Source organism: Micromys minutus, assembly GCF_963924665.1.
Source record: "Micromys minutus genome assembly, chromosome: 26".
Taxonomy (NCBI): domain Eukaryota; kingdom Metazoa; phylum Chordata; class Mammalia; order Rodentia; family Muridae; genus Micromys; species Micromys minutus.
Genome location: NC_137961.1, coordinates 5480073 through 5503781, shown reverse-complemented (window position 1 = coordinate 5503781; position 23709 = coordinate 5480073). Strand labels below are relative to the sequence as shown.

At 37.4% G+C, this 23709-nt stretch overlaps 1 protein-coding gene across 1 annotated transcript in view; it reads right to left on the bottom strand.

Annotated features, from left to right (window-relative positions):
• ARFGEF1 (ARF guanine nucleotide exchange factor 1) overlaps positions 1–23709 on the bottom strand; it is a 92268-nt gene that overhangs the window by 46310 nt on the left and 22249 nt on the right. Inside the window, exons 6-14 of the mRNA XM_080938652.1 lie at positions 23335–23614; positions 19178–19279; positions 15858–16033; positions 14944–15077; positions 10175–10409; positions 5417–5516; positions 5204–5343; positions 4989–5097; positions 4531–4732 (exon numbers count right to left, since the gene is read on the bottom strand). Of these exons, the coding sequence (XP_080794778.1) occupies positions 4531–4732; positions 4989–5097; positions 5204–5343; positions 5417–5516; positions 10175–10409; positions 14944–15077; positions 15858–16033; positions 19178–19279; positions 23335–23614 (1478 nt within the window). The remainder of the gene's footprint in view (positions 1–4530; positions 4733–4988; positions 5098–5203; positions 5344–5416; positions 5517–10174; positions 10410–14943; positions 15078–15857; positions 16034–19177; positions 19280–23334; positions 23615–23709) is intronic.

The following is a 23709-nucleotide window of genomic DNA, read 5'->3' as shown; positions in this document are numbered from 1 at the left end:
TGCTAGTAAGATCGTTTTGTGAATTGTCCTGCTAAGGCCATATGGCTCCGCAGATACCGGCTAGTGAGGGTTTGTGAGTATCTTAATTGCTTATACTGTTTCAAAATGGGTATGATGATGAGTTTTGTGTTTATATTATTTCTCTGGAAAAGAATAAAAGATACAAGATATTCTAGTTACCAACTAAGGGAAATGCTATTTTGGGAGAAAAGTTTTGTTTTTGTGTTTTTAAAAAGTGTGATTCTGCTCTGTGTGTCTTCCAGAGTTCTATGGATTAGATTTGATAGTGGTAGACTACCTGAAAAACTAAATTCAAGAGAATCAAGCAAAATATATCTCGATACGAAAATGTTTTCTGTTGAGTTTTATATCTATTTCAGAATATACAACTATGGTGAAGCTTGTCATCAGAATGCTGAACGGGCCTGATTCCAGACATCACAGACTACAACAACAACGGTCAGGTGGCTTTCCCTCTTGAGGCCTGTCCAGCTTCCTCATTCCCCTCCCCCCTTCTAAATTTTCAATACCCATAATATATTCCGCTTGAAGAAGCCAATAAAGAGTTGTTGCTGGACTCCCTTACTGTAAGGTTGTTTTTATGAAGAATTTAGAAATGGTCATGATCTTACAGGGAGGAATTAGCCCGATTGAATTTTACAGCCATAATCTTTTGGTAACTAAGCTAAAGTCCTATCTTTACTGGCAGGAATCTTTCTAATTGAAACTAAGTTAAAGTTATAATCTTTACAGTGCTATAAAATTCTTTGATACAGACTTAAGGTTTATACACTGTTTTTAGTTGATTAAACAACACTAGTTAAGGGCTGGATAATCTTTGCTGAGCCAAAATTATCGGTCCTTCAAGATTTCTGCATTTCAAAGGTCTGTCAGTGATCCTGGGCCAGAAGGCAGAAGCCTTACTCTCACATGTCGCTAACAGGGGACTGTGCTAGTGGAGATTTGTCTCTACAACCTGTCTCAGCTCTGGAAACCATGTTAGGCTTCCTATGTTTTTAGATATTTGGTCATTCTTATATTTCTGATGGAGTTGAAAACCAATTTAGTTTTATAGCCTACCCAAGCTAATTAACTTTGAGAAAACATAGTCATATAGATTTTTTTAAAGTGGTAAATGTTGTACACAGTTAACATTTAAAGGTAAAGGTTTTTTTTTTTTTTGTATAAACAAAAGGGTGATATGTAGATTTAGGTTAAGTCAATATATGATTGGACAGTGGGGAGGTAGGCAGAGAAAGGTAGGAAAACAGAAGAGGAACAAAGATTGAAGAGGAGAAGCAAGATGGAGCTGGAGAAAGCAGAACTAGGTCCAGGTGGATTTAAAAGGCAATAGGTAGATATGAATATTTTAAGGGTTTGTGTAGGTCATTTTACCTCATATAGAAGGGCAGTTTGTGTCTTTTGTCTATTGGATGTAAACTTACTGTATAGAGGGTTTGTGAAATGAGAATTTAATAGATAAATCTGTATAAAAAGCCAAAAAGAAAGAAAGAAAACTGAACAGCTACTTCTCAACAGAAGAAATACAGGATCAGCAAGATATCTCAGCAAAAAATTTTCATTGCATAAATATAACCACCCAAGTTTGATCCCTGGAACACATAATGGAAAGAGAGAACCATTTCCTGAAAGTTGTCTTCTGACCTCCACTTGCACATCATGTGCAAGTAAATGCCCAAACATACATCATACATACAGAATAATAAATAAAATTTAAAATTCAAATGACAAATAAATAAACATGCGTTCAACATAGTTAGCCAGTAAACACAAATTGAAGCTACAATGAGATTATACCTTATTGGTAAGAATAGATATCACCAAGATATCAAAGAACAACATGAGGAAGCAGATGGAGAAAGAAAGAACACTTAAGCACAGTTGTGGAAATGCACAAAGTTAGTCTACTCACTACAAAAATTCAATAAAAGTACAAGTATTTCTACATATAGCATTCTTAAGTAGAACCTGATGGACATCAAGTACCCACACCACAGGAAGAATTGTACACATATATTTGCTAAAATTCTAGTCACAGCAGTCCCGATGATTATCAACAAGAAAATTGGTAGAGCAATAAAGTGTGGAGAAGAGAGGAAGGAAAGAAAGACATCAGTAACAATGTCTGAAAAGTCTTAAGAAATCATCATCTACCTAAGATTCTATATAAAATATATGTTGGTGTATATATACATACATATATAAGTAAAAATTTCCCACCTGGCTTGACTATGTTCCTCCAAGAATTACAGACTAGCAAAACTCTAGTGCCAGTTATGAGAAAAAAACCCTTTCAAATTGTTGTTCAGAGAGTTCAAACATTATATGTTATTGCTGTTACCCTTGGTTTATAACCTTCCAGAGACTGAAGATAGGTCATTGCTGAAGACTCCGTGACTTCATAAAAATTGAGAGACCAAGCTAGACCTGAACTGTAAGCCTCCTCTCTTAGAATTATCTGTCATGGTTCTAGAAGGCGTCGTGCCTCTCAAGGGAGGAAGAGAATCAACCAATTGTCCCACCAAGCTACATGTAGTTCCCTCCCATGAACTACAATGACCATATTAACAATAACACTCATATCTGACAGGAAACTAACAATGGTCTAACTGGTCTTAAGACACAATCAATAGGTGGAAAATCATGATATAAAACAGACCGAAAGCATTTATGTCCACCAAGTCAACTCTAGAGAATACTGAAAGGAAAATTTCAGTCTGGAAAGAAGATTAAAAAACCCAAGAAACAAATAATCCCCGTATAGTTAATCATAAGAAGTCTAAAAAAAGAACACTACAGTAGGGAACTAGAGAAATCAGAAGGAAGAAAGACAAATATCACATCTCTCTCATATGCAGATTTTAGTATGTAAGTGCATGTGTGTGTGTGTGTTTGCACATGTATAAGGAACAGTAGGGTTGTTTACAGGAAGGAAAAGGCCAATGAAAGGGGGAACAAGGCAGAAAGTAAGGACATGAATATTGTCTTAGTCAGGGTTTCTATTCCTGCATAAACAAGGAACAAGAAGCAAGTTGGGGAGGAAAGGGTTTATCCAGCTTACACTTCCATATCACTGTTCATCACCACAGGAAGTCAGGACTGGAACTCAAGCAGGTCAGGAAGCAGGAGCTGATGCAGAGGCCATGGAGGGATGTCACTTACTGCCTTGCTTCCCCTGGCTTGCTCAGCCTGCTTTCTTATAGAACCCAGGTCCACCAGCTCAGGGATGGCAACACCCACAATGGGCTGGGCCAGGGATGGCACCACCCACAATGGGCTGGGCCAGGGATGGCACCACCCACAATGGGCTGGGCAAGGGATGGCTCCACCCACAATGGGCGGGGCCCTCCCCCTTTGATCACTAGTTGAGAAAATGCCTTACAGCTGGATCTCATGGAGGCATTTCCTCAACTGAGGCTCCTTTCTCTGTGATAACTCCAGCTTGTGTCAACTTGACACAAAACCAGCCAGTACAAATATGAGCCAAGTACAAATTCTGTGTGTACATGAATATGTGCACATGTGTGTATGCATGTGAAATGATCTAATAAACCTCTGAATAGCAACAGACATATCACCATAGAAGGGGAAAATATCATGGGGCCTCAGCCATCGATAGAGCACTACAGGCAAAAAAGAAATGCTGAATGTAGGAGAATCATTCTCCCTAAGGAGAGTCCCCTAAATGGTTATCCAGTACCACCAAGTGGTCAGCCTTGAATTCATATACATACACCTAACCCTAAATGGACTGAAGAGCTTGTATGTATGTATGTATGTATGTATGTGTGTGTGTGTGTGTGTATGTATGTATGTGTATGTATGTGTATATATGTATGGTTTATGTACATATACATGAATTTGAAAAAGTATAAGGTGTGAATGTATGAGAGGGAAGCAGGAGAAGGTGTAAAATAACGGAAGCTCATTCGTAGTTAGAAAAGAAAAAACCCATTACTTTGTAGGCTAAACAAGACAAACTTAAAAGGAATGTTTTCATAGGTCTTTTGTAAGCTGTTTCACAAAATTTAGTAGGAAAATTGATTTCACAAGATCAGAGTCTGAGAGAGGAGCCAGGTTGGGATAGGAAATCTATTAACAAATAAAAATAAGATTCCTAGCAAGACTGAAATGTGTAACTAAACTTGACGAAACAGAAACTTAAAAGGAGTAATACAAAAAACTGGAATTTTCAAATTTTACTTTTTTGTCACATAATGTATGGAATCAGACGTAAATAAAACAGTCCAAAACTGGGCATTTTCGTTCATCAACAGCACGTGATACATGGTACAAAATTAAATCAGAACAAACCGCAGGCAGGGCACCTTATGGGTCTGCTTAGGAGCTCCTTCAATGATGGAAAACTAAATATGAAACCATTCAATTTTTAGATCCAGGAGAATAAGGAGTGAAGACACTGAGAAATGTGGGGAGACCGGGGCAGAGCTGGCACATTTTTGGCTGAGGGATATTCCGTAACATTTCTTTTTCATATCCAATACTTACAAATCAATCCCTTGTTCTATTATCTCCTTTTGCTGCTTTAGGACCTCAAACTGTTCTGGATTATCAGTGCCAGACATCTGTGTACTGTAGCTGCCAATCCCTGATGACGATGTGGATTCTAAGGAGTTTAAGCTTCCATATCTGTTTATAGTCTCAGGGTGTTTGATCTCACTTATCTCTTGCTCTGAAGGTTTTTCCTGACCTGAAGGAAACAATGTCAGTATAGAAGAGATGATATATTACACCTACTATTATGTTATTAATATATATTATTATATTGCTAGAATAACTAAGCTAGAAAATTTAAGTGTAAGTTGAAAGTAATTTTAATGCTTATAAAGACATTTTATTATGTTATGTAAATAAATATAACACAAGATTACTTTAAGGCATTTTTAATTATCTTGCAACATATCACTGACTTAACATAATGTAGAATTCAACTCAAAATATCTTACCAAGGGTAGTTTGAGAGTTGGGATTCACATACTGATCCTTACTCCATTCAACCATACACTTCAAAATTGAAACTAAACATTCTAACCCTTTTTTCCGCAGGCTCAATTCCTATAATAATCCAGAAATAAAATAAAGATCATTTAAGAAAATGCACGTCTCATCCTTGGAAATTTTTAAATTAAAAAAAAAAAAGAAAGAAACCAAAAGCTCTTACCTGGACATTACTCATACCAAGTTCTTGACTGCCCCTTCCTTGGGCAATTTTTGACAGGTCATTTACTAGTCTTTCAAATATATTTGCTGCATTTAAGTCACAGTCATAGTTTACATAAATATCCACCACACTCTGAGCATCTGTGGTAAGAGAATAATTTTAGAATATGAGCACATTTCATTGCAGGAAATAATAAAAATTAATTCCAAATACCTGCACAGATCCTTGTCAGTGTCTGAATAACCATCCACTTATGGTCAAATGAGCTTGTAGAAGTTTCCAAAATGTACAGGAAAATTTCTTTAAAGAACACCTGTGAGAGAAGGAAACATCTCTTTAAAGTACTGTTCAACACAGAATGGTTCCTCCTTCAAATGTGCAAAGATCTAGAGAAGAGAGGAGGATTTAGATCTAGATCTAGAGCAGAGAGAAGGACCTAGACCTAGAGCAGAGAGGAGGACCTAGGTCTAGAGCAGAGAGGAGGACCTAGATCTAGAGCATAGAGGAGGACCTAGATCTAGAGCAGAGAGGAGGACCCAGGTCTAGAGCAGAGAGGAGGACCTAGGTCTAGAGCAGAGAGGAGGACCTAGATCTAGAGCAGAGAGGAGGACCTAGGTCTAGAGCAGAGAGGAGGACCTAGGTCTAGAGCAGAGAGGAGGGCCTAGGTCTAGAGCAGAGAGGAGGACCTAGGTCTAGAGCAGAGAGGAGGGCCTAGGTCTAGAGCAGAGAGGAGGGCCCAGGCTCCTCTGAGCTTTTAGATCTGTCTTTAACACCAGCTTTCTTGGTCATGACAGAGCATTGACAAATGAAATGTACAAAGATATGGGGTTCTTCTAGGTGATACACATTGTATATACATTATGCATAACTATAAATTAACATAACTGTTTCTTATTCATCAATTGTCATTTTGGACTCTAGTACAGAGCAGTTCTAAATCCTCCTAGATTTCAATGTTAAATAAGACTCTAAAAAAGATCTAATTTTGATATATGCTTTTATATTTTTCTAATTGCTCATAAAAATAAAAATCCTTACTCAAAACATTGTATCTCACTATTCTTTATTTTGAATATTATCAAGCACAATTGATCTAATGAAGAAATTTCCATTTGAAAGCTAACACTAAAATTTCAAACATTTTGGGAAAGTGACTATAACCCAAAGCCAGCTAAAATCAAAACCTATCAGCATGTGTACTATGTTCTGTGAATCCAGAAACAAGAAAATTTATGATAAAACTGAAATCCTTCTAGCTCCCAAGAGTTAGTCAGCCCCATAATGTGTTGTTCTTTCAAAGAACTCAAAACAGCTGTTGCTATTTTCTATGGACATTAAGTACTACAAAGATATGAACCAGAGTTCTCTCAATAAGCACTGTCTACACAACACATGTCATATATGCAAACATTCAGTAAGTATCTATGGTCATGACCACAGCTCCCAAACACTGTATCATACCTTCCCAGAATGCACAAGGGTACAACTGTGGCAAAGACAACTGCTGTTAATCTAAAATAAAATCCTTCAGTTATGACATATCCCTTCCAATGACATCGTCGCCTTTGCAAACTTAAGTTTGATAAATTAGCATACAAAAGGTACAAGGAAATCAGTGACACACGGGGATATAGGCGTGTTTTCCAGTATGATTTAAAGGTCTAAGAAGTAAAGGATTCAGGAGACATAAGCAACCCAGCAGGGTTATAGTAAGAAACGAATGAAAACATCTTTCCTTCACTTTCTAAGTATTATTTTCTTAAATGTTAAGCTTACAAAATTAAGCTAAACATTTATATATAAACTGTCTGTTTACAACTGCTTACTGGACAAAATTCTCCTTTCTTAGTCTGCCTAGAAAGAGGCTGATGGTACTGCGGACCAAAAAAGTTTGAAATACTGATTTATAAAATAATCCAGATTTACAAGAGGTGTAAAAAATATACCACTATCTACAGTTTACAAAACTGGACTAATAGGCAATTCTATCACTGTAATATCCTATGCCTGAAAGGGGGCTTTTAAAAAACACTGAGCTGCTTATGCAGTTACAGCACAAAGTGTTTAATAGCAGCTCTGGTATAAGCATACTGTCTTCATACAGGAGCTGCTCTCTCAAAGTCACATAGTAACATTTTTTAAAACTACATAACGGGAGGGAGGGGATTGCATTACAGTAATTTTGACCAGTCTGATAAACTGAATCTTCATACAAAAATGATTCTAACTTTAGTTTGCAAATTTGAATTTTTATATATTTTGTATTTTCTAGGTGAAACACAACTTGAAATTTTAATTAAGTTTAGTATTTTTAAATTCATATATTCTTATATCAACTATCTCCATTATCTCCTCTTAAGAAATAATGAAATTTTTAAAAAAGATATTGAAAAATATTTTATGTTGGAAATTACGCCCAAACCCATGCTGGGCATGATGGCACATGCCTTTAATCTCAGCACTCAAGTGGTGAAACAGGCAGATCTGAGTCTGAAGCTAGCTTGGTCTGCATAGAGGTTTCCAGGACAGCCAAAGCTACACAGTGAGACTTTGTCTCAAAACAAAACAAAGATAAAAAGTAAGAACAAATATATCAGTAAATTAGTGTTGAGGTTTTGTCTGTTACTGTCCATTCTAACACTAAGTGTGTCCCAAGAACTGGAGTCCACATGTAGTCCCTGTGACCTTCCCCCCAAGTTAACTATGACTGGAAAATAAAGATGCCAACAGCCAATAGCTGGGCAGAAGAGACATATGCAGGATTTAGGTTTTTGTAGGTTTGGGGTTAGAGAAGAGGAGGGAAGTGTAGGGAGGGAAAGGGGAAGCCTCCATGGGTTAGTGGAGTCATAAAAATGAGGTCCCAAGGACTGCCCAACTGAAGCTAAGAATAGCCCAGGTGAAACAGCAAGTAATAACCTGGAGTTATCAATAGTAACTTGGAGGATAGGCAGCTGGCAAGCTATTGTTCTACTTAAAGCATATTGTAAATATAAAGGCTGTGTGTGTGTGTGTGTGTGTGTGTGTGTGTGTTTCATCCAGGAACTCAATAACCAAAGGCTGGGTAGAAGCCCCAGTCCAGGACTTTAATAATTTCTACTACAAACTAGAATGCAGTAAAAAATTTATAACCAAAAGCTACTGTTTAGAAGGCAACAGGAAATTTCAGAAGGGTATTTCCTTTTGAATTGATTTTTGTAAAAACACTGCAACTGAGACTTAATTTTAAAATCTTAGATCTGTAAGAATTTGTATGTCACATGGCTTGTGCAAAGAGTTCCTATAAGCTCTCAGTGTTTAAAATTTCCCCACATTATCTAATTTTAAGAGAAGTATCTTATGATCAAATGGAATGTTTCTGATTATTACAGGAATAAAAATCCCAAATTTTGATTCAAACTATTGTATTTGTAGTTTCTGAAGATAACGAGAAAAAAAACTATAAAAAATTTACAACTAACTAAATGTCTGGAATTATTTCACATATATATATGACAAATATATATGTGAAATATTTATGTATAACAAATATAGATAATTTGTGCCAATTTTTGACCTTAAAATTTAAATCCTTACTGTTTCATTCCCAAAACAATATTGATATAAAATTTGATAGAAAATATAGAAGAGTAATTTATAAAGATAATGGCATTATTTTAACCATGTGAAAGGTAGATAAAAGGAATCTCCACTGAGCTAATTACTCCTCTTCTGTTAGTATGAAATTAACAAATAAATAAAACACACAGAAGCTGGGTAAAGCCCACACTCAGCTCTCCCGCACCAGGTAAAATGTCATGCTTGGTGACATCCATCCTGGGGCTTCCTGGTCAGCTCATGTAGCTGAACAAGTAAGCTCCGGTTCAGTGACAGACCTGGTCTCAAAAACGTAAGACAGAGAGCGGATGAAGACAACACTCCAGCCTTTGGGCTCCACGTGCACATGCACACATACACAAACTGTTCAGGAGACCGTATAGCATAGCAAACAATTATGAAGGTGAATACTGATCAACACACAAATAGAAATTTCTAAAATTTATGTTGTAATTAAAGCAATATTTTCCCAAGCAATATCCTTGGGAAAAGGATCTACCAAATCATAGAAACACGAAATGTTCCTTTTCAACACTGAATTTTCCCAAGAGGAAGAAAAAGATCTAACTAAGGAACTGATAGGACAGTTACTTATGCAGACATAGTCAGAACAGAGACTAATTTAGCTTGAAGTCTCTAAAAACATTTGAGAATCCAGAGTGTTGTTCTACTTTCAACATCTTGGGAGAGACCTTAGAAGTAAGACACATACAAATGTATGTTTTGGGGGAAAAATGTGCAAAGCAAAAATGAACTTTTTCACATTACCAACCACTTCTACAAATTCCTTTAAAGCTCTGAAGGCTTAGTATGGCACTGCACAATTCTTTTAAGACAGCTAATTCAGGCAGGGAAGATGGCTCAGTGGGTAAGAGGGCCTGCAAGTGAAGGGTGGGGACGTAAGGTCAAATCCCAACACCATACACAAAGCTGGGCTTGGCTGGACATGGGTATACCAGATTTTAGGGTGGAAACACATGGATCCTAGAAGCAGGCTGACCAGCCAGCTTTGTTGAAAATAAAAGGTTAAAGGTTCCTGGTCACCACCCCCACTCTCACTCGTACGCAGAGACAGAGTGCATGTCAAATCACTGTGCAGCATAAGTAAAGTGGGAAAGCTATTTTGAGAACGACATTCTTTTTCAGCTAGTACAATTCTGCTGAATGCAAAGGCTGTTCATTCATATCACACTCTTATTGCTTAACCAACACTTAATACTTCATAGACACATGTTAGCTAAATGAATGAACAAAATGAAGCCCATAAAAACACATACCTATTATTTCACATTATAGGAACCTTTCATGTGCTGCTAATGTAACATGAAACAAGGAAAACAGTAACCTTAAAATTCAATGTTTAAATATAAAACATACCTCAATTTGCATCTTCAGATGTGTCTTGAAGTTTGACAACAAAGTAAGAAATATGGAAAGAGAAAGCTCAAAAACCTCTGGAACAGATGACACTCCGTTCTTTGAGAGTGCAACACACAGATACTGCTTGATCGCATTAATAAACATCTCATTGGTCCTGAAAACAGGTCCTGCATTCTGCAGAATGGACAGAAGCAACTGCAATGAAAGGATCTTGGACCGTAACTCATGAGACCTGAGAGGTGAGACACAAAGCACAGTATGTGGACAAAGTCATGATTGTGATAATGGACTGACCCACAGCCACTTCTGTACACACGGCTACACAAACCCATAAACTTAGTCAAGTGCCAAGTGCTTCTCTGCAGCCACATCATTTCACATTTTTAAAGTGTATTTTTGAGATAATTATCTAATTTTTCATGTCCCTTTTCTCACTATAAACCTTTCCATATGCTATTCCTTGTTCTCTTTAAGAGTCACAGCCTCAAACACCAATGTCTGACACTATTAATGATACCCTGTTATGCTTGCACACAGGAGCCTAGCACGACTGTCCTCTGAGGCTACACCCAGCAACTGAATCAAGTGGACGCAGAGACCCACAGCTAACGGAGCTTGGAAATTCTTAGGGAAGAATTTAGGAAAGGATCGAGGGCACCAAAGGAGACAGAACTCACAGGAAGACTACCAGAGTCAACTAACCTGGACCCTTCAGACTCTCAGAGACTGACCCACCAACCAAAGAGCTTATACAGGCTGGTTCTATGCCATCTCCTGCACATATGTAGCACATGTGCAGTAGGGGCTGTCTCTAAAGCTGTAGCCTGTCTGTGGAATATGTTCCCCTACAGCTGGGCTGCTTTGTCTGGCTTCAGTGGAAAAGGATGCACCTAGCCCGCAGAGACTTGATGTGCTGAAGTAGAATAATACCAGAAGGGGGTGGGGATCTCCACCTTCTCAGAGGAAAGTGGAGGAGAGGATGAAGGAAGGGATTATGGGAAGGGGGAGGGGAGGCACCAGGAAGGGTGGCAGTGATCAAGATATAAAGTGAATAAGACAAATTTCATAGCCTCCATTTTTTAAGTGTTATTATATACATATATAGATATCTATGTGCTTCTTACAATGGTAAAAATTACAAGTGTTTTAAACATTAAGCCTACTATTCCCCTAGAAAAGGTAAAAATAATTACAGATTTATGCCTTGTTCCTTTCCTTTAAAAACTATACTTCTTACAGATTACAGACAAAGTGAAGATATCTGCTATGCTTAGTACATAATACTTCTAATATAATGCTTTTCTAGATATGTTAATCATATTCAGAATTTCTAAAGACCAATAAAGATGTTTATATTCCACTAGACTATAACATTATTTCAAGCATACTACCTCAATAAGTATTTGAAATGCTTGTTTCTTTTCTGAAATAAACAAATACTTATTCTAAACACTTCTATAGTGAAAATTTGAAAACGTTTTTGGCTGAAAAATTTTTATCATTTTTTTCTAATCAAGGTTGTGACATGCTTCAATTTATTACCTAACATTTTAATTATTTTTACATGCATACTTTTTTTTTTCTCCCACTAAAAACGTTTTCCTTAGATTCAAGAGAGCAAAGATAGTCTCTGGAACCATTATTATTTCAAAGGCAGAGCATTAAATGCTGCAGGAATTATCTTTTAAAAACATATTCAGTCACACTTGAATAGCATGTGATACTTTATTGCCTTGATTTCTACCTTAAAATGTCTGTAGTTGTGTCAAGTAATCCACAAATCTCAGCCAATCTAACAACTAATGTTATATTGACAGTTTATCACAAAAGTTACTGCCTTCTCTGAAATAAAGCTACAGAAATAGTATCAGAATCTTTTATTAAAGTCATGTTTGCAAAATAGCTATTATTCTGAGTGTGCTACAAAAGTATTAGTACTCAAGAATGCTGTTTTAAATTACAATGAGACGTAAGACTGTAATTAACCACTAGAAAGTCCTCAAGCTGGGTGTTCTGAGGCCTACATACAACTACTGCTTCCAAGTTAACCTCACATCGGTCTTTTTGCTCAACTCCTACAGTAATTAGATCCTGCAGGCTGCCATTTTTTAATATATTAAGTCTTGTTATAAATACACTTTAACTTAGAGCTGAATAAAATGCCTTTTAGACAATATTTGCTCAAAAGATCCATTTGTTCTTGTTTTCAAGTATTAAATAAGTACCTGCTATGTACAACACATTAAAGAAGAAATAAGGATCAAATGTGTGTCTTATTTGATAAATTAAACATATTCTAAAACATGTTTCTCACTATACAGTCTAGGATGGCTCTGAACAAATGACACTCCTCCTGCCTCAGCCTCCGCTGAGGGATGGGAAGACAAGAGCATAGCACCATGATGGGCTAACTTATACTTCTGATAAGCAAGTGCGAGTTTTTATGAGGTAGTTTCCAATTACAGTAGAGGCTGCAAACTCCCATAGGTCATTGCCTAGCAAGAAAATACACAGAAGTAAACACGAAACTGGGTAACTACAAACGTTCTGGATCTTATTACTTGTGACTTGTGAGAATAAATCCCGGCACAGATGCTCTGTAGCAATGACCCCAGTTCCGTTCTGTAAGTATGTGTGCATGTGAAGACCAAAGGACTACTTGGAAGGCCATTTCTCTGGCACCATCCACATCACTTTTAGGTACCGTCTCTCACTGGACTGGAACTTTCCAAGTAGGGTAGGTTGGCTGGCTAGTGAGCCCTAGAGATGTGTCTGGTCCTATAACCCCAAAACTGGGTTGATAAATGCATGCCACCATGTCTGCCTAAAAGAAAAAAACTCAGGTCCTCAAGCTGGCAAAGCAAGCTTCATCCCATCTTAGCTTTCTCCCCAGACCTAATACTTCACATTTAGAAAGACTTATTTATTTTGGTGACCTTAATTATTTTGGGGACATTAATTATTTTGGGGACATTAATTATTTTGGAAACAATTAAAAAAAATAAAAAAAATTAAAAACAGAAAGATTTATTTATTTTTATGTTTATTTATGTCTTTGTAGTTTTAAGTGCATCACAAGCATGCAAGTGCTCTCGGAAGCCAGAAGAGATCATTAGATCCCCTTGACCTAGAGTTACATTTGGCTGTGAGCTGTTGCAGGTCCTGGGAACATAGCCTGGATCTTCTGTAACACACTAACTCCAAATTGTTAAAGTTGTTTCTTCTTATAGTAATCTTCATCAATGCAGAATGAAATGCCAAAATTGTCAAATTTTTAATGAAAAAAGGTTTTTTCATACTAAGGAACTATATTAAAATATATTCTTATTCGGTATATAATTAATAACCTTAATTCTATTTCCATCAAGTTCCTATTTTCAAAATACTAAAGCAATAACTTATTTTTCTGACTCTTGAGATTAGGGTCTAAAAACATTTTAAAATCTTAATTTAAAACTGAAACATGCTTCTCTCTAAAGCAGAACAATGTGACAAAATAAAATTATAAAAATGTGTTTTGTAGAAATGTACACAATTTTCAAAGCCTTTTTTCTATGTGTGTGTGTGTGGTTTGTATATGCACACATTCCTGTATGAGTGTGGGCAAACTATGTTTGTGCAGACGTGTATCTATGTGAGGTCAGAGGCCTTTGGTGCTGGCTGTAACAGGGTCTCCCCACCAATTACTGCCGTGTGCACACCAGGCAGACTCCAGAGGCTGTACAAGGGTTCCAGGACCTGAACTCAGGGCTCCAGTTTTTGTAGTAACTACCTCTAGACTTTATTTGCATTTAAACACTCCAAAGATTTTTTTTTTTATTTAAGTAGGAATGCTTACATTTTCCCCTATTTTAATGTCATTTTCATTCCTTCTCTAAACATTCTTTTTCTGGGAATTGTCCTAAGACTGTCATTGTAATATATCCTACAATAATAAAGAACAGGTCATTCTTTTAACTCTAAGCCTTAAATCAAGCAGAAATACACTGCACTGGAATTACATTGTCATCCACAAAATGACACGTTCCTAATGTTGAACTTTGCTGTCACTTGCTGGGATGAAACACTAACTTTGTAGAGATCGAAGGGTTTACTTGGCTTACATTTTTATGCCAAAGTCCATCATAAAGGAAATCCAGAGCAGGGGCTGAAACAGAGGCCACAGAGGAGTGCTACTTACTGGCTTCTTCCTCAGGGCTTGCTCAGCCTGCTGCCTTATAGAGCCCAGGACCCCAGAGTTGGCACGACTCACAGTAGTCTGGCCCTTCTCACAGCTATCATCAATCAAGGAACTGTCCCAGCGTCTTGCCCATAGCAAGTCTAATAGAGACAATACCTCAACTGACACTCCTGAGATGGTTCCAGCTTGTGTCAAATTGAAAAAAAAAATATTGCATTTGATGGCAGTTAGATAACAGATCAAAGTTCTTAATACAAGTGGAGTCAGAAATCATCGTAAGGCAATTCATCAGACGATAATAGTTCCAAAGTTACTCAGAATGTGGAAATATACTGAGTGACTTATTCACACAATAACATACATTGACATCTACTGTGTATTCACTATTCTGTATTGCTGCCTAATCTTCCTCAAATAGTGTAAGGTATATATTCTAAACGTTTAAGAATGTACTACTTTTGGTATGTACTTTTTAAAACAAAAATTTTAAGATTCCACAGGACAGGAAGAACAAATGAAAATCCAAACACTATATTTACAGTACATTTTAAGGTTAAAAACTGCTTAAACAAAATGGCTGACTTACTTTGGATCTGGTGGTCCATCTGACAGTGGTTTCATTGACAGCTTACACAATGACCTGAACACTAGAAAGGCATCCTTTTGTAAAATGTGGGAAAACTTAGCACCAGGTGAAGGTCCTGAAGAATTTCCAGATTCCTAAACAAGTTAATATACCATGAAAGTAAAAACATCCCATCAGAATCATTTAGCCTTCTAGCACATTTTCAATTAACTCTGATGTGGGATTCTCCCACCTGGTACAAGAAGAGTGTATCTAAAGTGGCATCTGACACAATGCTTCGATACGGTATTCTCATACCCAACACTATGTAACACCTTCAAAAGACATTCTTTAAAATACCTCTTATTGGACATCAAGTATACTCCTAAAATTTATCCAACTTACACAAAAGCATGAATAAAAAGTATGACTAAAAATACTCAACTCTGTAGACAGTGGAGTAATCTTTAAAGTCATTTACTGGATAGGGCCAACCTAACCAAGGAAAAATCTCTAGAATCATCCATCTGCAAACATAAAGACCAGAAACACATAGAAGAGAGAGGCAGTGTGAGCCAAGCCTGCCACTCCTGTCCACACTGACTTCTGTGGACCTCTCATCAGAGGCTCCATCAAAATGCCCTACCTCCCACATTTTCCCTATGAAACTGTAATTTCCCCATAATTTGTGAAAAAGAATGTTCCTGTTAAATGTAACTTTAGTGGGGAATGAGGGCTTGTGCACACAGACGAAACACAATCACAGTTAATACATCTTAAAAGGGCAAACTGCTTTAAGTTATAATAAAAGGAAAGAAATCTACTCAAAACCCTATTTCCACAAGCCCAAATCAGACAAAAGCATCAACTGGGTAGATCTGCCCAAGGCACTGGCAGAGCATCCATTTCCTCCTCTCTGCCTCAGCCATATATACCTGAGTATCACTGGAGGAGACAGACAATCTGTCGTCAGGTAAGGATGGTGTGTATGCGACAGAAATGGGTGTTCCCGGGATCCCGTTGGCTTGGATGTTTTCACTGTCACTGCCATCCTCTGTAGCTCCAGGGTTGCGATCTGTGCTTGCACTTACAGCCGGCCCTTCCCCCATGTCTAAAGTGGTAAGAAAAGACACTCAAGTATGTCTGACTAAATCACAGTGTACTAGTTAGTGTTCTACAAGTACATAAACAGAGACCTACTTTTAAATATACACTAACTCACTAAATGTGGCTCTGACCAATGTTAAAACACTGAGATATTTTACTGAACTTCAGCTATTATACATTTCTTCTCAAACATTCAATTCTTTTTTTATAAAGATCAGAGGACTTATAACTAAAATCAAATACAGATAACTTCAATATATGAAGTATGAACTGAGATTGGGTCCTAGACTTAAAAAAAAAAAAAGAACATTACAGGCACATATTTGGGATAAATGGGAAAATTCTTAACTATATTAGATATTTTTTGAGAAGATGGCAATTTTCCTAGGTGTGAAAATTGAGGTTACATAAGATAATGTATTTACAGAAAATTCATATTCTATCTGGGCATTAGACAGGGTGCAATGTCATGATACACATAACCAATTCTTTAAAGGTTCAAAAGACCTTTATATGCATACTCTGTATAAAGATAAACTTGCAGTTTGGCCAGAACATAAGCATGGGCAAAGCCACAGAGGGCAGTGGCTAGCTCTGAATCCTGGGCACATTACCACATGCCCTGGATGCCTACTGTTTTCCTGACGTGCTGCAGAGTTTCTTTGCCCCAGTCCTCCCTATGGAATTCGAAAGCTAGGTAGCTTGCCGTCTGATCTGAAGGGACTCATGGTTCGGAATTTGCTTTGTAAAGACTTTTAAACAAATGCTGCGACTGTTAGTACTTGGGAAACTCATGGAATTAGACTAACTGCATTTTACAACATGAGATGTCCATGAACCTTTCAGGGTAAAAAGCACAACATTATATACGAAAGGTCCAGCACAGGCTCATGTGCTGAGGCATGGCTCTTAGCTTATGGTCCTAATTTTTTAAAGGTGCCATTAGTTGGTGGGGACTGGTTAAGGGAAGTAATTTCTGGGAGATGGGTCACTCACTCCCTCTTCTTCACTTTCTACCTTCCTGGAGAAAAGTTGCTTTGCTCTAGCACATACTTCCTGCCATGAGTTTTTGCCTCACTACAGCCCAGGAGCACTGAGTGATTCTGAACTCAAATTTCTTAAAATGTGAACCAAAATATATCTTTTTCCCTCCCAAGTTACTTTCTCAGACAGTCATCACAGTGACATAAGCTTACTAATAATGCCTCGTAGCACCTTCTCACTGTTTAGGAAAAGTGCTAATTTGCATTGTTTATACACATGACTATACAGATGCCGTCCAATTCAGTGTTCCAAAGTATTAGTGCTTTTCCCTAAGTATCTTCTATACTAGCACCTAACTCTGACAATAATATTACTAAACATCTAATGTACTGAGTTTATACCTGTGATGCTACCAATGAAGAAGAGAGGTAACGTCTTAGAAAAGCATACTTATAGTCGTTTGTTCTTTAGCTAATTTGGAGCTGATCAATATGGCTCACTGAGTTTAAACATTTGTATAAGCAATTTGCACCAGGGGGAGCCAACTTTTCTTTTGAAGCCTGGAATGTTAGTGCACGTTAGGCAGAAAGTACAATGAGTCAGCAATTAAAACTTTAGTCCTGATGCCTCAAACACATAAACATTTTGCTAATATTTAATAATTTGATACTAGAGTAACTAAGAATAGCCTAGCTTCTGAAAGTAGACAGCTGATTTCCTCTAGATTTCCTCTCCTGTCTCTGAACTGTCTCTTTCTTTCATGGCTGAAATAAAACTTATTAATGTGGACAACTCTCATGTTGAGCCTTGTGGGTCTTCCCAGTGAATCACCACACTGTGGAGTAGCCCTGGGGCTGTGGGACATACTTATTTTCTCTTCTTTAGCTACTTCAGTGGACATGAAGTCTGTTATCTTAGCATTCCTGCTTTCTTTCACTTTCTAGTCTTACTATAATTAGACCAGACTACTATGCGCATCTCTTAAAGGGCTTCTTGGTACAGACTTGGTCCCCGCCCCTTTTTAATTAAATATACTATGTATTTACATTTCAAATGTTATCCTCTTTTCCATTTCCCTCCTCTACCATACCTCCCCCTGGCCCCCGCTTTTATGAGGATACTTCCCCACCCCCACTCCCACCTCACCGGTGGCCCTGGCATTCCCCTACACTGGAGAACTGAGCCTTCCTCAGACTTGGTTTCTTAACATGTAGATCTTCTCATCAAAATTCTCAGTTCTAAAATCTCCAATATTTGTCCTAGAATAAAATCTAAAATCCTAACCTTGGAGTTTATAATCCTGTTAAATTGCTTCTATAATTTTTTCTATTATATGACATTACACGTGTCACACCAAATCCCCTCTTACATCTAATCGATCATCTTTTAATGCTACCCAGACACTCAATGCTGCCTCTGTCATCAGATCCATTGCTGTGACTCACAGAGAGAGCATATACCTGAATAGCTCTTTTTATAGTTTACAGTAACCTCACAGAGTAAGTCAAGTCCAGATATGCTAAAGAAAGGTTTCCTTAAAAAGTGAAAGTGGTAAAGTACTTTAAATATGTAAAAATTTTACATGGAGAAATAGTCATATGCTGAAGTTATTACAGCACCTGGTTTGCTGACATACACAGACACAGGCGTTCTCACCATGGCATGAGAAGGCATTACACCTGCAACCTGTGGAAAGGAAGACGGGAAGGTACGGGGTTTGATGCTATCTGGCAGCCAAAAGCATCGACTAGAGGAAGCAGCCTGTGTGGGTTGGAAGGGCATACTGCATGTGGCAGACACACGTACATATAAACACTAATTTCACAATTTATAATTTTACCCCTTTGGTTCCATATTAAATTCATTTTGTTCAGTAAGCGGGACTTGAGTGTAATTATTTCTTTTTTTGTTATTAGTGCCTGGTCTGAGATGAATACACATCTGTTTACTTCTTCAGGAAAAGTAGCACAGTAACTTCCAGCATCATACTCCTGAGAAAAGCAACTCCTGCTGCAATGACATGACCTGCATACACTCTTGTTGACCTCACTAGACAAATTTTACTGTTACTCTTCTATTCCCCTAGAGAGCAGGAAACCAGGGTTTCCATGGTCAGATGAAATCTGGAAAACAGAATAAACTAATTTCAAATGCAGCACACTACCTCCAACAATGATGTTCACCATTTCTTCTACAATGCTCTGGACAATATCATGTGGCTTTTCTTCACAGTCTCCATCATACAATATATCATTTTTAGATAATGCTTTGAAAGACAAAAATTTGAGACAATATTATTTTAACTTTCTAAGAAAACTCTACAAGACATGTATAATGAAACACTTTTAAAAAATCAAGAGTGTAAATATTTTGGGACACTATCTTATTAAATTTTCAGAATTTGTGACCAAGTCAATATTTAAGTTTGAATTTTGAAATTCAAACCATTTTAACAATGTTCTATTTGATCAGCTATTCAACTATTATTCAACTTAATGAGATTCCTTAAATTAGTGCTACAAAGAACCAAACTTCTAATGGAATTCTAAATAAAGCACTTTTAATGTCCTGGCACATCAACATGTCTGTACTAAACATCATCCAATATCCAATTAAAGTAACTAAATCTTATTTGATATAAGTATTAATATTGTGTTTTACTACAGAAAATGCTTAAAGAGACAGATATTGAGCCACCTGTGCCATTAGTGTTTTGCTCACTCTTTCTTCACAAAAGAATCTACATTTCCAATGTAAAACTGAATTCCTGCGTTTTCTTTTGTTTCTGAAAGAGAAATGAGTTGCAGGACTTCTAAACAGCTAAAGCAAACAATGTAATCTGAAAGCTTATACCGATAGCTACAGACAAACAGGATCACAGCTGGGGCTTTTGAATGCTGTAAGTATCTCTAGGTGGTTCAATTAGCACTTTAGGATACTTCAGGAACCTGAAACCCCTCCCTAGACCAAAAGGCTGCCAACTTTGTATCTGCTGGCTACAGTAATGTCTCCACTGCTCCTCATGCAGACTACTATAGAGAATTATGACTTAACAATGCTGTTTTCCCAAAGTCTGTCCTCTCTATAATTGTGCTGTTTTTAATCTAGTACCTGCCACGTTCTACAAAATAATTAGTGTTACAATGGAAAAATCTGTTAAGTGTGTTTAATCAGTAAAGTTACCAGAAAAAAAAAATTAGCCTTTAGATTCCTCTGTGGGAAAAAAAATCTTAAGTGTAGGTATTTTTCTACCATTTCTAAGCTTCTATTTTTGTGCTATAGTTGGCTAAAACACCCTGAGTCTGAAAACTATGATTTCTTAAAAAGAAATTTATCTATTTTATGTGTGTGAATACACTGCAGCTGTTTTCAGACACACCAGAAGAGGGCATCAGATCCCATCACAAATGGTTGTGAGCCACCATGTGGGTGCTAGGAATTGAACTCAGGGCCTCTGGAAGAGCAGTCAGTGCTCTAACCACTGACCCATCTGTCCACCTTGGAAAACTATTTCAATCTGAGTAAATATACAGAACTAACATCTAAAAGTATCTACAAAGTAACAAATTACAATCTTCATGTGAACTGACAGAAATGTATAAGTTTGATATATATAACACACAAGAACTGCCTAGAGAAGTTAGCAATAGCCATAACAATACAGTAACAAATAATAATGTACAGCTTCACACAGCTAATAAGTGCTCTAGGACATGCACTTTGAACTGAGGTTTATTTATACTGGATGTCAGAACAAGTCCTTCATGGTCAAAATAATCATAATGCCTTATGGATAATCCTGCATTCTATAAGGCATCTACAGTGGTGTTTTTACACATAGCCCATGTTCTTTCTGTTGGAAAAATTTTACCTATTTTTAGCTAATCATTTTTTATCAAGTACAATTCAACACTGCCTTCTCTATAAAGATATTTTCCTAATTCTCCTCAGCCTAACTACACAGGCATGCCCCCTCCAGGAAGCCATACATTATACCTGTTCATGATCAGATCCTTTAGGGCGGTTAAAAGCAGTAAACACACTAAGAGCCGTATCATCTTAACCCCAAATTCTAGCACTCAGAACATAAGAACAGAATGCTCAACACATGTTTGCTGAATGTAAGGAACAAATAAGACCCCACCTTTGCCGGAGATCAGCCCTTTCAAATCAACTTAAACATGCAGTGAAAAGTAGGATCAATTGTGTCGAAAGCAGTTTAGACAATGCAGCTTACCTAGTGTGAATAGCTGGTTTGCCTAAGGTGGTCTTTTCATATAAAGCAAAAGAATACTGGAAAGATCACTCAGTTAGTAAAGAGCTTGTCATGAAAGCAGGGGACCTGAGTCTGATACTCAGAACTATAATAATAATAATAATAATAATAGATCTCTGTGAGTTCAAGGTTGGTCTATACAGCACATCCAGAACAGCCAAGGCTACATAGCAAAACACCACCTCAGAATAAAACTACCAGCTGTGTATCAAAGGCAAATGCTATGCTCAGCCTTACCCCAGAAGATCTTTTCAGCAAGAATACATAACCATACTACGTGCTAAGAATAAATAGAGGCTCAATGCTGAACTATAAAGAAGACATTTATACCACTGCCTGTAAGGTGCAGATGAGGGAACCGAAACAATGTAAGAAGAACTACAGGATGCTATCTTTCTTCTAGGCATAATACAGCCATTCCAATCATGGACTCAAAGCACCTGTATACTTGCTTACACACAACCTGAACAAGAATGGGCCTGTTAATAGCCAACCAGATGGGGGAGGAGCTCAAGAGATGTCCTTCCCCTAGGTCTGACTGAACTACTGATCACTGATAGATGCTAGAAACTGGAGTCACTCCCCACTGTCCACTGCCATCGGGGCTCTCTGGGAAGCTCACTACACTCAATGGAAAAACACACTCAGCCACCATGAGGTCAGAAAACAAAACAAAGACAGTATGAAAAAGGGACGTGTAGCCTGGCCTCACTGGTGAGTCTCCAAGCCAGAGTCCCTATTTCAAAATAAAATGGGCTGCACTCAAGAATGATGCTTGGAGTTGGTTGACTTTTGGCCTCCACATGTGTGCACACACACACCTGTTTATGCCACTGCTGAGTTCTCGGAAACATGATTTTGAAGAATGCCAACAGCTGAGGTCTTTCCTCAAATGAAAACAAAAACCAATTTTAGCTGAATTCTAACTAAGCCCTATCTATCCACAGCAGAGAGTAACACAGCTTCTACTATTTTTCAAGTCAGGCTAAGGAACAAGAGAAAGCAACAACTCAAACTTCCTGGCAGGCTCAAAGAATAAAGAGAAAATGATTTCTTTATTTCTATAGAAGAATCTATGTAAAAATCAATTTTATAACAAGGTAAACTTCTCTAACATGGAAATTTTTTGGAAACTGTATCATAGGATGATGGAGTTGGCTCAGTGGATAAAGTACTTTCTGAACAAGCATGAAGAGCTAAGTTTAAATCCCTAGAGCCCACAAGACGTCATTTGTCTGTAACCTCCAACAGTGAGACGGGACATGGACACAGGAGGTACAGACGGGAAATGCCCTCAAAGGTCCCAGGCAGTTAGTCTGTCTTACGCAATGTGAAAGACAAAGACTGACATCTAAACTCTGTCTTCTAACACACACACACACACACACACACACACACACACACACACACACACACAGATTTAAGAAGAAAAATATTGAGAAAACATCTGAACCTTGCTGACTACTGTAGCTATATTTTAAACGAATCTTTTCTATGTTTCTTGACTAATCCAAATTGTTTTTATATTTAATCTTGTAACTTTTTTTCTAAAATAGGTACTTGCTATATATAGTCCAGGCCAACTTCAAAGTCAATCTTTCTGTCTCTGCCTCTCAAGTACTAACACAGCATGCTTTCTAAACATGTTTTCTAAATCAATGCTTTCTAAACCAATAATGATGTTAAATTTTCAACCACATTCTAAAAGCCCTTGCTGAGTAGATCCTTTGCTTGCTATAAAACTAATGTGAAAAAGAAAACTAAAGTACCTATATAATTTTATAACAGATATCTATGATCTTTTTAGAAAGGTATCTCTTCCCAATGAAATCCATACATCACAGTATCTGTGAGCTGCTAATGAAGGTGGAGCATCAATAAGAGATATGGTGCAGGTTGACACGTACTAGCTTTACCACTAATAGAAAAGATCACAATTATCACGACTATTTGTTAACCATTAACTCATTTTCTACATTTCAGTGGAAACTCAACCCATCACATCCCTTAACTGCAAGCGCCCCACAGCCCCATCTCAAGATTACTTTCAGCTGCAGTAGCCTGATCAGCTTCTGTCTGTTCATTTTCTGCACTGGAAATATCAGATCCGTTTTCAGGCTCTGTATCATCTTGGAGACTTTTATCCACATCGTGTGTTTGGGACTCAAGATCCCCTTCATGTTCTTGGGCTATATGATCAACAGTCTGAGGTGGCAAGTATCTAAGATGAGGTGACTCGGGCTCATGATGGCTTACTGGAGACTGTAACAAATGCTGCTGCTGCTGCCGATGTCTTTCTCTTTCCATTTGCTTGGCTTCCTGTAACTAGAAAGAACAAAATCAGTACTAGTAAAATAATTAGCTTCAAATTCACTCAACTATAAATCCTTTAAATAAGGTATCCTTTTTCTTTGGGCCTG